Source organism: Orcinus orca, chromosome 7 (genome assembly GCF_937001465.1).
Source record: "Orcinus orca chromosome 7, mOrcOrc1.1, whole genome shotgun sequence".
NCBI classification, from domain to species: domain Eukaryota; kingdom Metazoa; phylum Chordata; class Mammalia; order Artiodactyla; family Delphinidae; genus Orcinus; species Orcinus orca.
This window is the reverse complement of record NC_064565.1, coordinates 59,731,104-59,744,915: the sequence shown is the minus strand read 5'-3', so window position 1 is coordinate 59,744,915 and position 13,812 is coordinate 59,731,104. Positions and strand designations below refer to the sequence as shown.

The 13,812-nt window shown below is 37.9% G+C and overlaps 2 protein-coding genes across 11 annotated transcripts in view; one reads left to right on the top strand and one right to left on the bottom strand.

Annotated features, from left to right (window-relative positions):
- The window catches only part of DCAF17 (DDB1 and CUL4 associated factor 17), a 37,091-nt gene extending 25,287 nt beyond the window's left edge, over window positions 1-11,804 (bottom strand). For 2 of the 4 annotated variants that reach the window (XM_049712270.1, XM_049712271.1), the window contains exons 1-6: window positions 11,402-11,804; window positions 10,860-10,963; window positions 7,571-7,609; window positions 5,331-5,421; window positions 1,583-1,719; window positions 747-825 (exon numbers count right to left, since the gene is read on the bottom strand). In XM_049712270.1, coding sequence (XP_049568227.1) covers window positions 747-825; window positions 1,583-1,719; window positions 5,331-5,421; window positions 7,571-7,609; window positions 10,860-10,963; window positions 11,402-11,527 — 576 coding nt within the window. In that variant the 5' untranslated portion in view covers window positions 11,528-11,804. Of the gene's footprint in view, window positions 1-746; window positions 826-1,582; window positions 1,720-5,330; window positions 5,422-7,570; window positions 7,610-10,558; window positions 10,632-10,859; window positions 10,964-11,401 lie in introns of those variants that run through there. The other 2 variants (XM_004267290.4, XM_033423565.2) reach the window with 2 other exon arrangements.
- Window positions 11,805-11,941: 137 nt separating this feature from the next.
- The window catches only part of METTL8 (methyltransferase 8, methylcytidine), a 139,601-nt gene continuing 137,730 nt past the window's right edge, over window positions 11,942-13,812 (top strand). For all 7 annotated transcript variants that reach the window (XR_007478401.1, XR_007478402.1, XM_049712277.1 and 4 more), the window contains exon 1: window positions 11,942-12,263. The gene's annotated coding sequence lies outside the window, so the exon portion shown is untranslated. The remainder of the gene's footprint in view (window positions 12,264-13,812) is intronic.

The window sequence follows — 13,812 nt, the reverse complement described above, 5'->3', positions numbered from 1 at the left end:
ATATCATACATCAACTATACTTCTATAAAAAGTTTTTTTAATTAAAAAAATAAAAACACTGTTTTCATGAATTAAAAACATTCCTCTATCTATATTGCAAAGTTACTTAAACAGGAAGGGCTGCATGTTCAAAATATGTCCACTAAGCCTTTAGCCCTTCAGATACTACAAACTGCATATACACACAAAAATCTATAGAAGTAAGTATAACAGTAAACGTTTCTTAACAACAAAATATATTTTACAAAAACATACTTTATATACTGTATAACAAAATATATTTATATACTATATAATAGATTATAATATAAATTAATATATTGTATTATATTATTATACAACATAATTTATATTGTGAATTGGAATTCTAATAATCAAGGGCCTAATCAAAAGACACAGAGTTATCATGGTCATATCATTTAGCATTACAAAACAGTATTACACTAACATGAGAAAATAGAAATAGAAAAAAGTATCAACAATTAAAACTTGAGTGATTTCTCTGCTTGAAGAAGATATCTCCTTTACTCTGAAGAACAAGGTTCAAATTTCTTTCCGTTATGGAATATAAAATAATCTGTGGTATTTCCCCAGAGTGGCTTGAAGGGAATTGCCTAAATTTGTGGTAAACAACTTTTATAGCATGCTTCAGAAATCAAAGATAATTAGTTCTTTCATAACAAATTTTCAGACAAATTCCTCTGGAAACAAATTCTTTATTTTATTGAATGTTTAAAGATGTCTACCTGCTGGGCCAATGCTGAGCCTTTGCTCTGAGCTGACTTGACTGCAATGACTTCTTGAGGAGTGTCCCAGCTCAGGTATCTTTTAAAAGAATAAAAAGAAATTTATTCATTTGGGTCAATTTCCTTATACTTAAAATAAAAATATAATAGATATTTTAAAAGTGAACAGTTTTTCACTTACTTAAATTATAAAAGCAAAGCAGTTTATTTTAAAAACAAGTAACTAAAAGAATTCCCTTGGATCCTTATACGTATTTATTCCTATTTTTAAATATATATATAATTTTAATCCTTCTAGAGTCTCAGTGAATAAAAATTATATTTGATCTGTATTCAAAACTTAGAAAACAAAAAACCATTCCTGATTTAAAATGGAAGTTACAAAAAGCATTGAAAATGTTACATTCACATTTTGCATGCACATATTCATTCCAAAAATTTATATCTAATTTATGAAATTGCTAGTTAAAAATTAACAGTTCTTAGATTATATTATGTAGGTAATTTAACTGCAACAGACCAGCCTTCAGAAAAATCTACCATAAAATACATCCTACATATAAAATACTATTTGTAAAAAGTAAATTTTTTTAAGAAAGGGTATCTGCCAACTACTAGAGGTTAGTTACTTATGAGGAATACAAAGATAAATGATAAAGGGTCTCCATCCTCAGATCTTCAAAAGTAGTCATGAGGAGAGAAAAATAGAATAGGTTTTTAAACTGAGATCTATGTATACAATGGAAAACTTAAAAAAAAAAAATCTTGAAATATCCCAGGCCACAAGTCTCAATTTTTCATAATAAAAATTTAAATAACAAAGTCACACTTAATACCTGAATTTGCAATATGAAGCAAGATATATTTTCTCAAGGACTTTTCCTGTAGTTGCTGATATACGAAGTAGCCAATTATGAGCAGTCAGTGCTATGAGTGAGGATTTATAATCTGATGTATTGGGAAGCATTTCTCCCTTAAAAAAAAATGAGGTATAAAACTGAAACTCCACGGTCATAAACAATCTGCAGTAATCCATATCCAAAGAAAACAGCTAAACACTTAAAGTAGTCAAATAAGTAAATTAAAAAAGAACTATTAATGCACAAATAAAGAATTAAGACAAGGAAAGATTAAAATCGTGAATAATTATTTTCATCATTAAGTGAGTTTGTTCACATGGAGTGCTTCAACAGTACCTGAAATAACTGATTACTTATTAAGTATTAATCATTAAGTATTCAACAAATGTTAGCCAATCATTATCATAATAACAACAGTAATAGGAGTACTACTGATGCTGCTGTGATAACAATAGCAACAATAACAGTTCCTTTTTTTTTTTTTTTTTTTTTTTTTTTGCCGTACGCGAGCCTCTCACTGTTGCGGCCTCTCCCATTGCGGAGCACAGGCTCCGGACGCGCAGGCTCAGCGGCCATGGCTCACGGGCCTAGCCACTCCGCAGCATGTGGGATCTTCCCGGACCAGGGCACGAACCCATGTCCCCTGCATCGGCAGGCGGACTCTCAACCACTGTGCCACCAGGGAAGCCCCAATAACAGTTCTTAAAACCATGGATAATACCATAAGCAATTAAGAGTCATCTGCTAGAATAGATGTTTCTTTATTCCAAGACTTGTTTTCCTTTTGATAAAAGTTAAAATGGCAAAAGAGCAAATTATCCCATTAGTCACTGTGGCTCTACTCTAACCTCAAATGAAAAGCTAAAATCCAGAATCAAGGCAGCCAAAGAAGAAAAGAATCAGACCTAATTTTAAAGAGAACCTCTGTCTCCAATGGATTACCCCCAACAAAGGGAGAGGACAGCTGCTTGGGCGTACCTGCCACTGAGGAGTTGCCATAAGGTGGAAGACTAAGGCAGAAAGAGAAAGAGAAGCCAAGGGTTCTACTTTGATTTATAGAATAAAAAGGATGTTCTAAGGGGAAAGTTAAGAATAAGGAAGTTGAAATTACTCTTATATTTCTTGGGCTGAAGAGTGAATAGAAAAGAATGTAAGTGTAGTTATTTTATTTATACTCCTAAGGTTTGTCTCCCCTTTCAAATGTCAGGGAAAGAAACAAGGTTTTTTTGTTTGTTTCTTGGGGGTGTGTGTGTGTGTTTAAGCTTATTAGCTACTGAAGTCTTACACTAAAATCACAGGCAATGATGTAAATATTTTTATTCTTTGGTGTCTTACATAAGTATCACCTCGTGGAGTTTTTAAAAATGTACCATTTATACCTTGCCTACTTAAAAAAACAAGGATTAAGTAGCATACATAATAGGTTCAAGCTATTTTCCTAAACTAAAAGTTGTATTTCACACATTATCTCAGAGAAGAAGGGTGCTAGTTTAAATGTAGTTTCACATCAGTATGTTAATACAATATGATTTGTAGTTTTTCTTAGTGGAAAATCTTGCTCCACTGCAAATAAGAATGAAATGTTTAAAGAGAATTGAGATTAGGAATTTGGTTACTAGAAACTTTATTTTTGCAGGATTGCTCTAAATTTTTGGTGTTCTGCACTGGTGTCTTCAAAATGTTTCTCAGTTAGGAAATCTGTCATCCTCTTCCCCTCACCAATGAGACTGGATTAAAAGGCTTTAGATGTGGGGACACAATAGTTATTTTTAACTTTCAATAAGGAGTTGGGGAAGAGAACGTAGATTTAAAGCTTCCTGATTTTTAAAAAGGAGACTTCTATGAAAAGAAAGCAACTGTTCAGGGAAAAAGAAAGCAGCAGCTCTGGAAAACTACAATTTTATGTAAAAACTGTTTAAAAAAAAAAAGGAATTTTAATAATAAATGCAAAGCATAGTCTCTTAACCTTTAAACATTATTTTTGGTCACATATTCTATTTTTCCTAAAAAACAAACAGCCAGATTCAGAGACCTGATTAGTTTGTTGTAGTACTTTTTCTCTTTCTTCTTTTTCTTTTTTTTTGGCCACACCACACATCATGTGGTATCTTAGTTCCCTGACCAGGGGTCGAACCCGTGCCCCCTGCAGTAGAAGCGAGGAGTCTTAACCACTGGACCACCAGGGGAGCCCCTGTTGCAGTACTTTTTTTTTTTTTAAGCATCTTTATTGCAGTATAATTGCTTTACAATGGTGTGTTAGTTGCTGCTGTATAACCAAGTGAATCAGCTATATGTATACATATATCCCCATATCTCCTCCCTCTTGCGTCTCCCTCCCCACCCCTCTAGGTGGACACAAAGCACCGAGTTGATCTCCCTGTGCTATGCAGCTGCTTCCCGCTAGCTAGCTATTTTACATTTGGTAGTGTATATATGTCCATGCCACTCTCTCACTTTGTCCAGCTTACCCTTCCCCCTCCCCGTGTCCTCAAGTCCATTCTCTATGTCTGTGTCTTTATTCCTGTCCTGCCCCTAGGTTCATGAGAACCTTTTTTTTTTTTTTAAGATTCCATATATATGTGTTAGCATACGGTATTTGTTTTTCTCTTTCTGATTTACTTCACCCTGTATGACAGTCTCTAGGTCCATCTACCTCACTACAAATAACTCAGTTTCGTTTCTTTTTATGGCTGAGTAATATTCCATTGTATATATGTGTTGCAGCACTTCTTAAGTGTTTCTTAGAACACTGATCCTATGGAAAATTAATATTTAAAAATATATCTCAAAATAGGAAGTTCTATGATCAAAAAAGCTGGGAAAATGGTTTGACAATCACCATGAACAGTAGTATTATTGTAAGTATTAATAGTATTAAAGGCTCTGAGAAGTAATTCTATAAATAAACTTGTTTAACCCTTTAAACAACCTAATTCTCCCAACTCCTCTAGCAATTATAAGATGTTAACATCTTATGAAAATGGTGTTCTGAAAAAATACACACTGGGGCAATGCTGATCTGATGGAATGAGCTTATCTGTTATTTTATTATTTTTATTTTTATCTTATTATTTTCCTAAAAAGATTCATAGAGGAAACCCGTAAGAATCCACTTTCAAAGAGTCACATGGGCTTCCCTGGTGGCGCAGTGATTGAGGGTCCGCCTGCCGATGTAAGGGACACGGGTTCGTGCCCCGGTCCGGGAAGATCCCACATGCCGCGGAGCGGCTGGGCCCGTGAGCCATGGCCGCTGAGCCTGCACGTCCGGAGCCTGTGCTCCGCAATGGGAGAGGCCACAACAGTGAGAGGCCCGCGTACCGCAAAAAAAAAAAGTCACATAACGTAACTGTTGCCCTAAATAAATATTTTATTGTCTCAATATATTAAGTAGAATAATCTCTTAAACGCTAAGAATAACTATAAACTAGCTTATATTGCTTATAAAACTTTTAATCAGTTCATAACTTTTTCTAGTTTTCAAGATTTACAAATGGTATTAAAAGTTAAAAATATATTCATAGTATTAATATATAATTTTTTAGGACAGGAATTACTTCGTGAGGAAAAATGATAATCAAAAGATATGCTCTCTTCTTGATTCCTTTCAAAGTTTAAGAATCACTATGATGCCTAAGTTTTATTTCTTTATGCAGTATATTAACAATAATCTGTTCTTCTAGGCTAAAAATGCTTTAGAAATAAGTGCTCTAAAAACACATCTTACCACTGGGCATTCCCATAATAAAGCATCCTCTATTTTTTCTGATTTGGAACATTTTGGCATTTCATAAAGTTTTCTTGGCTCTGATGCAACGCTGGGGAAAAAAAAGAGATTATTCTTCTTCATAAATGAGGTAGTGTTTGCTCAGATTTGAGGGTTTTGTTTTTTTTTTAATTCAGAGATTCGGAATACCAAAAATACAACTTGCTACTTTGTTTTCCTCTTCTTGATTAAATGTTAACATTTTTTTTCTGATCACAAAATTCATAATACACATTCATAGAAAAAAATCTAAAATATATAATAAATTAAAATAAATTATAATAGTACAAAACTACCCAATATTAACATTTTGGCTCAGTATTAATATCTTGGTTCATTTCCCTCTAGCTTTTCTTTATATACACATACCCACCTGCTGATCACTTTCCAAAATTGGAGCATACTGAATTCTTTCTTTATCCTTTAACATTTAATATGAATATCTCTGTTGAATTCCACATTCATAAACTGTTATTCCAACATCATAAAATGAAAATTAATTAGATAAAGAGTTCCTTTATTTGCGATGCAAATTAGTAGATAATAAAGGAAATACCCTTTAAGGCTTTTTTTTTTACTCCCAAGTTGTGTTTCAGAAAGGCTGAATAAGCTTATACTTCTGCCAATATTGAACACTGTATTTTTGATATGAAAAATAGTCTCTTACCTTTAATATATACTTCCCTGATTACTACTAAGAGGTGTACATAGATGTTTTCATTTTTTTAAACTCATGAACTTTAAAATTAAACTACTATCTAGAAACAATTTTTAGGGTGACAATTTTATTCAACTTTGATGTACTCTCACTGACTCAAAGGTTTAAACCAAACAGAATTTCACAGGAATGAAAGCAACCTCATATATGATTCTAACCTATGCGTAAAACACCCCTGAATGGAATATTAAAGAACTCCAATGGTATTTACCACTGGATCACCAATCAATGCCACTTACCCTGATTTTTTAAAAATTTTCAATTAAAGCAGCTATCTCTAAATTGGAAAAGTTACAATACGGGCATTAAATGATACCAAAGAATTACTGTTAATTTTGCTGGGCATGATAATGACATTATGATGATATAAGAAGATGTCCAGATTTCCACTTCTAGCATGAGAGTATGAGGAGCTCTATGGACATGCTCCCCAGTAAAATGGTGAGAATTATAAAAGGACAACTAATTAAAGTCTCTGGAAGTGGTCCTAGAGGCATATAACAAATGAAAAAACATTTACTCAAAAAAATCTACTAGAACTCAGTAAGAACAGTAAAAGTCTATGGTGTTTGAAATAATATGTGCTCCCTCTCCACCATTCTTCGCTCAGCAAGATGAAAACTCTACTCCAGACTGGTATAGCCAAGAGCACAGGGCTCCCTCAACCCCCGGCTCCTAGAGGGTTACCTTCCCTCGAAGGGTAGAATGACAGCATTTTCCATCCAGCCTCCACCTCCTCGTTGCTGGGCCTGGGTCCTAGGTTAGTGCAGTCAAGAGGTGGGACTCCCTTCTGCCTAGCCCCTACTCATGAGACGGAGGCTCTACCTTGGGCCTGCCATGCCTAAGAATACTGGAGCTCTGATTACCCTTATCCCACCTCATAAAGCAGTGGTTCCACATTGAGAGTGGCAAGAAAATCCAAGGCTAATGTCTGCCCCAACCCCATGTGCTCAGCTAGAGTAAGGGAGTCATTCAGAGGCAAAAGTGCCACTAACCCTCTCCCCCCACCAGCTTGAGAGCCTTGGCTTGAAGATTTTGCCTGGCGGAGAAGCAGGACATAAAGCAGACAGCTCCAAGTCTCTTCCCAGAGAAACTGACTTCATTTGTAACAGAGTGAGAAGTTCTAGCCTAAGAGCACTCTCACAACCAGTGGAGGCTGTGATGAAAGGCAAATGAGTAGAGATCTGTAGATTCACTGGCCATACAGGCTAAACTGTAGGCTGGCTAATTTGCTGGAGAGAACCAGAAAAAGATTGCTGGGAGGAGCCCTCCAGGGTCAGAACAAATCTCAAACACTACCTAAAAAACCATTGTCTCTAACTTCTGGTTTCTGGTCCATCAGTCATGTCCTCACAACAAGAAAATAGGTAAGCAAACTGAAAATCAACAACTCTTATTAGTTACATCAGATAATTGAGGTCAGAGGGCAAATTGCTGCCCCCAAAACTGGAGAGAGAGGTGGATACCAAGAATCACAGCTTACTAGAAGCAAAAACCCAGGAGCAAGCCGCTGGAGTCAGTACTGGGGAGACAAAAACAAGAACACCAGAGAAAATTTTAGGCTCTGACACCTACAGCGACAGCAAACAACAAACACAGCCTAACTCCTAGCCAGATAAATATTAATCTCACTCTAAAGACCTATTTACTACAATTCCTTTTATCCAATACATCATGTACAACTTTCAACAAAAAATTGCAAGGCATGCTAAAATGCAAAATACGAAGTTTAAAGAGACAAAGCAAGTGTGAGGACCAGACAAGTTATGGTGGAGGTTTCAGAATTATCAGATTGGGAACTTGAAATAAATATGATTAATATGCTAAGGACTCTAATGGAAAAAGTGGAGACATGGAGGAACAGATGGGTAATTAATCACAGAGAAAAAAATCCTAAGAAAAATCAAAAGGAAATGCTAGAAATCAAAAGCACCATAATACAAATGAAGAATGTCTTTGATGGGCTTATCAGGAGACTGGACACAGTTGAGGAAAGAATCAGTGATCTTGAACATACGTCAACAGAAACTTCCCAAACTAGAAAGAAAAAAGAATGAAAAAAGCAGAACAGAACATCTAAGAACTGTGGTAAATTGGAAAATGTGTAATGTACACAAAATGGGAATACCAGAAGGAGAAGAAAGAGAACAAAACAGAAGAAATACTGAAATAATAATGGCTGAAAATTTTCCAAAATTAATGACAGACACCAAACCACATACATAGGAAGCTTACAGAACACCAAGCATGATAAATACCAAAAAATCTATACCTAGGCATACCATATTCCAACTGTAGAAAATCAAAAACAAAGAGAACATCTTGAAAGACGGTAGAGGGAAAAAAATCACCTTACCTACAGATGAACAGGTTAAGAATTACACTGGACTTCTCTTCAGAAACCATGCAAGCAAGTAGAGAGTGGAGTGAAATATTTAAAGTGATGAAACAAAACAAACTCCCACCAACCTAGAATTCTGTATCCTGAGAGGTTATCCTTCAAAAGTTGAGGAGAAATAAGACTTTTTCAGACAAACAAAAATTGAGGGAATGTGTTGTCAGTGAACCTGCCTTATAAGAAAGTTCTGCCTTAAGAACTCAAAGAAGTTCTTCAGAGAGAAGAAAAATGATATAGGTCAGAAACTCAGATTTACATAAAGAAAAGAAGAATGTTAAAGAAGGAATAAATAAAGATAAAATAAAATCCATTGTTTTTCTTATACTTAATTGATTTAACTGATAAAAATGTGTTTATAATAATGTATTCAGCAACAAGGTATTCAATGATTATAGCTTATGGATAAGTAAAATGTATGACAGCAATATTATAAAAGACAGGAGGGAGGAATTAGAAACACTCTGTTATAAGGTAGCTGCACTACTCATGAAGAGAGTAGGAGAAAGTGACTTGAAAGTGACTTAGATTAGTTGTAAATGTATACTGCAAGTTCCAAGGCAACCACCAAAAAGTTTAAAAAAGAAATATAATTGATATGTTAAAGTGGAGAGAAAATGTAATCATACAGGATGCTCAGTTAAAACCAGAGAAGGCAGAAAAAGAATAAAAGACAAAGAAACAAAGAAAGCTGGAGTAGCCATATTAATTTCAGACACAGCAGACTTTGACAAGGAAAATTATCAGGGATAAAGAGTGGCATTAATGTGTATGCATCTAACAACAGAATGTCAAAATATGTGAGATGAAAACTTACAGAACACAAGGAGAAATAGACAAATCCACTAATATAGTTAGAGACTTCAAAACAACCTCTCAGTAACTGACAGATCCAACAAGCAGAGTCCATAAAGATATAGTTGAACTGAACAGTACCATCAATCAGCTGGGTCCAACTGACATCTTTAGAGTACTTCATCCAACAACAAGGGAATACACATTCTTCTCAAGCCCACGTGAAACATTCACCAAGATAGACCACACTCTGGGCCATAAAGTACACTTCAACAAATTAAAACAACTAGAAATAATACAAAATATGCTCTCAGAACACAGTGGAATTAGATTAGAGATCAATAACAGAAAGATAGCTGGAAAATCTCAAAATATTTGGAGATTAAATGACACATTTATAATTAACACAAGGATCAAAGAAGCTCTCAAATTTTAAAATGAATATACAGTGTATCAACATTTGTGGGATGCAGCAAAAACAGTCCTTAGAGGGAAATGTATGGCATTAAATATATATATTAGAAAAGGAGAGGTGTTTTTGGGTTGGTGAACACATGGAGATTCAGGAAGAGTGGCAGGCTCAGAGAGCATAGAAGCTCTGCGCTCCTTCCCATATACACTGCCCTATGCATCTCTTCCATCTGGCTGTTCTTGAGTTATAAACTTTTATAATAAACTGGTAATCTACTAAGAAGCCAGTCACACACAAAAACCCATATTATGTGATTCAATTTTTTGAAATGTCCAAAACAGATGAATCTATAGAGACAGAAAGTAGACTAGCAGGTGCATAGGGCTGAGGGTGATGAAGGTATCCTGGTGATAGCTAAAGGGTACAGTGTTTCTTTTTGAGGTAATGAAAATGTTCTAAAATTAACTGTAGTGATGTCTATATGAACCATCAGTGGTTCATCAAATTCATTTTCATTGAATTTCAAGGAAGTAAAAATCATTGCATCGTACACTTTAAAATGGTGAATTCTTTCTTAAAAAAGAAAAAGAAAATAGCCATATTTTTTTAGAGAAGCAAACTTAAGTATGGCATGATGTTTGGAATATGCTTTAAAATATTTAGCAAAGGAATAAAGGAAAAGGGGGTGGGAAAAGATAAGCAAATGGCAAAATCTTGATCCTTTTTGAATCTAGGTAATGAATATATGGGGTTCACTATGCTATTCTCTACTTGAGCAAGTTTGAAAATTTCCTTCTAAAACAAAGGCAAGTAGTTTCAAAACAAAACACAGAAAGTCTTCTCTAAAACATCATCTAATTAGTAGGTACCTGGATCTCTTGACTCTGGTATCTTTTAAGCAGAATAAAATACTACATTGTACTCAGCAAACTGTCATTTTGCCTGCAATATAAATTTGCTTTAAGTTGGTGTTTACAAGGATAAAACCTCAAACTTTAGATTTAACAAGATTTTTAAATTACATGCATTTTACCCCCTACCCTTATTTTGGACCGATTTCTCCATTCTCCTATTTCACTAAGCACTAATGTAGGCATGTGTTTCTATAAAAATTAGAGTTAAGATCAACAGTCAAATGAATTACAGCAAAAACTTTCACCAAAAAGATACCTGCTGACACATAACCGATAGTTGTCAAAATATATTCTTCCTCTCTCATAGGCTATAGGTGACTTGGAATGAGTTGTCCAAACATTCTTAAACTTAGTACTTTCCTGAAAGACACAAGGAATTTCGATTTAGCAAATAACTCCTAAGTTTCTACTGTGCACCAATTTTAAGTTGGATAGTTACATTTACAGTTTTCAAAGTAATTTCATGTACGTTCTTAAAAAAACATTATGTTCAATTCTTCCTCACTCTGCCTTCACGTTTTGGCTTAAGTGGGGTGACCAATTTTTAGGAAAAAAAACTGTCTGCAATAAGACATAAGAAAGTTAAAAGTAAAAGCATGTGCCGGTTCTATTAAAGGCTATTTACTAATCCTCCAGGTTCAAGGCCTGGATCACCCTGCCCATCAAGGGTGATCTTAAAGCGGGGCTGTATTGCGTGAAAACTGCACCCCTGCCGGAAGCTTGACTCCCACCCCTAGCCCCACCCTCCGCCAATCGCCCCGCTGCCCTTGGTTCGGCTCCCGGCCGGCGGGCGGTCACCTGGCACACCAGCGCCCGCAGGATACCCAGGTTCGTCCTCTGCACCACGCCCGCGTCCCGAGAGAAGAAGCCCAGCGCCCGGCGACTCAGCCTGCGGCACACGTTGGGCTTCTGGCTTGGGCCCATGGAGGTGCGGGCCGGTGGCGGAGTTGGCAGGGCCCAAGAGGGGTGCGCCCCTCACTCCGACGCCGGGCAGCAGCCGCTACCTCCGAACCTCCAGGCCCCAACTCCCCGAGGGGCCCAGAAAAAGCTGACACCCGGAGCCGGGCCGGGGGCGCACGGCAGTGAGGCGAGGTTAGGCAGAGCCGGCGCCGCCCGAGACCGGGCAATTGGGAAGGAAAAGAAACTCCCTTCCTGGCTGGCCCCTCAAACGCTCTCCGGCTCCGGACCCGGCGGCCGGCACTGCGACGACCGTAACGCGCGGTCCGCCGGAGCCGTTCCTTCACTGGGAAATGTAGTTCCCAGTGCCCTCGGAGGCATCTTGACTTCTGTCCAGAACTACAACCCCCACAAGGCAGCGGGGAGCGAGCGCTTGCCCCGGCCCCGCCTCCAACCGGCCGCGGCTCCGCCCGGCCTTGCCTCCTCTGGCCCCGGCGGAGGCTGCGCCGTAGGGCTGGCGCGCCTTTCCGGCTCAGCACGCGGCGCCAGGGGAGAACCCTGGGGGCGCTGTGCTGCAGCCTCTTGGTCCCCGTTACCTGTTCAAGCCCTGCGTTCAGGGGTGCGTCCCTTGCCGCCCCGGTACCCTTACGTCTCTCAGCCCCCGACTTTTGCTCTGAGAGGCCCTGACCGGGCGCCGAGAGGGTGGCGGTGTCGTGTGCTACCGCCCCTCTCCCCCGAAGGCAGCGTCCTGTGCTAAAGAAAGGTACGCCCTCGGCTTTCCCTTCAGTCACGCGTTGGACGTTGTGGATGAGGTGTACGGTTAAACCTTTTGGGTCCGTAAACACTATGCTTTTGTTATTATGAGTTAGTGGTGAAGGTGCTGGCATTCCCACCAAACTAGAGTTGAATTATTTTCGCGGAGGCCCGCCCTTTTGTGGTCCGCAGAGACGCAGGCTGGTTTTGCGATAATTGCTGCATTGTCCTTACTCGCCTTTTTTTCCCCTCCTTATCGGGAATGAAATATGAAATATTTACATTGTTATTGAACTGCCTAGGGTACTCCACGTTGATTCTTCTAAGTAAAAGATAACTTTGTGACTAGCCCTGCCTGTAGGGTCAAGGTTCCTGTCATATCCTCAAGGGCTGGGTCATTGAGGATATGACATTCCTACCACACTAAGGTTTCAGTAATCATGCACCAGACGAGGGCCCCTGCTTTGCTTTTAAGTGCCTTGAGGGTGGTGTCTTTGCATCTCCCACGTGGCCTCTTCAGACGTGGGCTAGGGAGTGATTGCATTTGACTGACAGAGCAAAAAGTACAATACTGGGTGAGTGCATTGGTTTTAAGTGTTTAGGAAAAATTTGTCATCTCTCTTTTTAACTCTGCTGAATTTCCTTTAGGGCCTGGGCTTTTGCTGATTTTTTCATGACTTATTTACAGCATACTGTGGAGTGCTTTGTATATTTTTAGAGAGCGCTATAATAGTTAATTTGGTAATTCATGAATGCAGCTGTCACTGAGAAAACGAACCCAGAAAAGATAACTGGGTTTTCTTTGGCGAAAATGAAATTCAAATCATTGCTGAATTGAATTGGTCACCTCTTTTTTTCTCCTTCCCCTTCACCCCAACTTGTTTGTCTCCCAGTGGTCTGTATCTCACCACCAAGTCACCCAAGGGACAGTCATCCTAGATGCCCTCTTTTCTGTCACCCTCAACCAAGTGCTTTTGATTCTGTTATCCATCTCCTCTTCATATCCCCCCCCCCCCGGAGTAATTTAGGGCCTCACCATTTTATCACATTATTATGTTAAGTAGCCTCCTTTCTGCCTTACTTAAATACTTTCAATTCCAACCCTCCACACTGCTGCCAGAGTGATTTTTCTAAAGCACAAATCTGTCATTTCCCTATTTAATCTTTCAGTGGCTCCCCATCACCCAGAGCAGAATTTCTCAAACCTAAGTAGATACCTAGGATTCTCTATGGTGAGCTTAAAATATGTTCGGTATAAATGGTTGTACATTAAATGAAGCAAAACTATAAAACAAATAAATTCTGATGAATGCTTATTTATTGTTAACAATGAGACTGTTTTTGCTGGACCTATCCTGCTCTAAAATGTAAACCTTCACTGTCCTCCAGGGCATAAATTCCTTACAGAAAGGCCTGTCCGCATTGTCCTTATGTTGAGAGATTACTCAGTGACTTCACCTCTTTTCTTTATTTAAACCAGTGTAAAAATCTTCCTTTGTTCATTGTGTCATGATTTCATTTGACCTTCACTTGACAAATATCATTTACGTAAAAGTCTC